Source organism: Morone saxatilis, unplaced genomic scaffold (genome assembly GCF_004916995.1).
Source record: "Morone saxatilis isolate NCDOM2014 unplaced genomic scaffold, NCSU_SB_2.0 Contig24, whole genome shotgun sequence".
Taxonomy (NCBI): domain Eukaryota; kingdom Metazoa; phylum Chordata; class Actinopteri; family Moronidae; genus Morone; species Morone saxatilis.
This window is the reverse complement of record NW_023339807.1, coordinates 15,011,276-15,012,938: the sequence shown is the minus strand read 5'-3', so window position 1 is coordinate 15,012,938 and position 1,663 is coordinate 15,011,276. Positions and strand designations below refer to the sequence as shown.

At 42.2% G+C, this 1,663-nt stretch overlaps 1 protein-coding gene across 2 annotated transcripts in view; it reads right to left on the bottom strand.

Annotated features, from left to right (window-relative positions):
* The window catches only part of LOC118335470 (phosphatidylinositol 4-phosphate 5-kinase type-1 alpha-like), a 12,721-nt gene that overhangs the window by 8,352 nt on the left and 2,706 nt on the right, over positions 1-1,663 (bottom strand). For both annotated transcript variants that reach the window (XM_035671761.1, XM_035671760.1), the window contains 3 exons: positions 1,208-1,242; positions 449-541; positions 89-219 (listed from right to left, as the gene is read on the bottom strand). In XM_035671761.1, the coding sequence (XP_035527654.1) occupies positions 89-219; positions 449-541; positions 1,208-1,242 (259 nt within the window). The remainder of the gene's footprint in view (positions 1-88; positions 220-448; positions 542-1,207; positions 1,243-1,663) is intronic.

Below are 1,663 nucleotides of genomic sequence, written 5' to 3'. Positions count from 1 at the left end.
AGAGAGAGAGAGAGAGAGAATCCATTAAACTACATGAAATACAACACAAATTGACCAGGTTTATTCAACTAAGACTTCTGTTACCAACCTGGGGAAGAAGATGCTTTCGACCACCACAAAGTCCTGCATGAGAACATCCCTTTCTGCCTTTTGGCTTAAGCTGCCAACTGTGTGAGTGATGCCCAACTGGATGGCACCTTTTAGGGCAGATGACGTGGTCTGGAGAGGTCAGAGAGGAAAAGATAGTAAGCACTGGAACAAACAGCATTTTACCCCAGTGACTTCTGCTGTTTCCCGTAACTATTCTTGGGTGTCTAGTGACAGGAATTCCCAAACTAATTTTAGAATATACACCAAACACCTTTTCCACTTTTCACCTCTGCTTCTCAGTGTTGTGGGTCTGAAAAAACCACCGGAGTCACTGATCCCCTCCTCACCCTGTTCTAACCTTTTTATAGGTGGTCTCTCCTGTGGTAGTCTCAACCCCCCGGTGTCCAATGGTCTTCTTCATACTCTGGGTTGTGCCTGAAGAGCCAGGCATCTGATAACAGGGGCAGAGATGGAAAAAAAACATTTAAATACGGCCTGGTGTGTGTTTGTGTGTGAGTTCATACACAGAAGACAAAGAGCTAGCTGTACGTAAGCTTTAGGCCATATTGGGTAAATATCTTTCACATGATAGCCATCAACTCGGCTGACAAGTTGCTGAACTCTCGGCGAGGGTAAACTTGGGTGGCAGAATGAAGGGAGTCAAAACAATTTCAGTTGGTGTGGCTTCATTTATGTCTGATCGATACCCTTACGCTTGCTTTAGTAAGTAACTGCAAATAAATAAGTACCAAATAAATGTACATTCAATTTGTGTGTCGGTATAATTAAACAAATACCCCAAACCTACAACAAATATTGTTATATTATTCTGTTGTCCTTTAGTTTTCTCATGGCATTATTTTTTTAAATTAAAAACAACTTGTTGCAGCTGTTGTATTCAATTATAAGCATTAGTGGTTTGTTTACTGGCCCTGGCACTGGGCTGTAAAAAAAAAACATGGGGCGGTCTCTTTACTTTGCATGAATGCAGGCTTGAGCTCTCCAAACCTGTTCTTCTTCCTCAGAGTTGACTGGATCAACATTTACATTACTTGGGGCTGTACATACCGCAGAGGTGCTTCTGTCAATTCAGTAAGATCATTTCCGACATCCTTACCTCTGCAGGGGCCATTTTTCGGATGCCACTGGTCCCTAAAGACAAAAAAACACGTCAAATTGGGATTCACAACACAAGAGAGACACGGACTCTTGAGAACCTGAAAGGAAAAAGATCCATGATACCCCGTGTAAATGTCAACAGTCATGCACGTAAATCTGATGCTGGAAATCATTTTAAAGACTTTACTTGGCAACTTTTAACATGGAAGAATTTGTTGATGACTGTTTAAGAAATCCTCCTCTGGTTAATTAGCCAGGCTATTTCCAGCACCGGCTGATGACTATAAAGCCAATGATGAGCCTAGACCTAAATGTGGCCATAGTTACTGACTGCTGCCCTTGATACACCAGCTCTATGTGAACTGGAACTACTTCTCCCCTGAGCTGGCTGCTCCAGATTCATCTGGCACCAGGGGATGTGTGTCTACATTCACCAACAAAAAAAAAAAAAAAA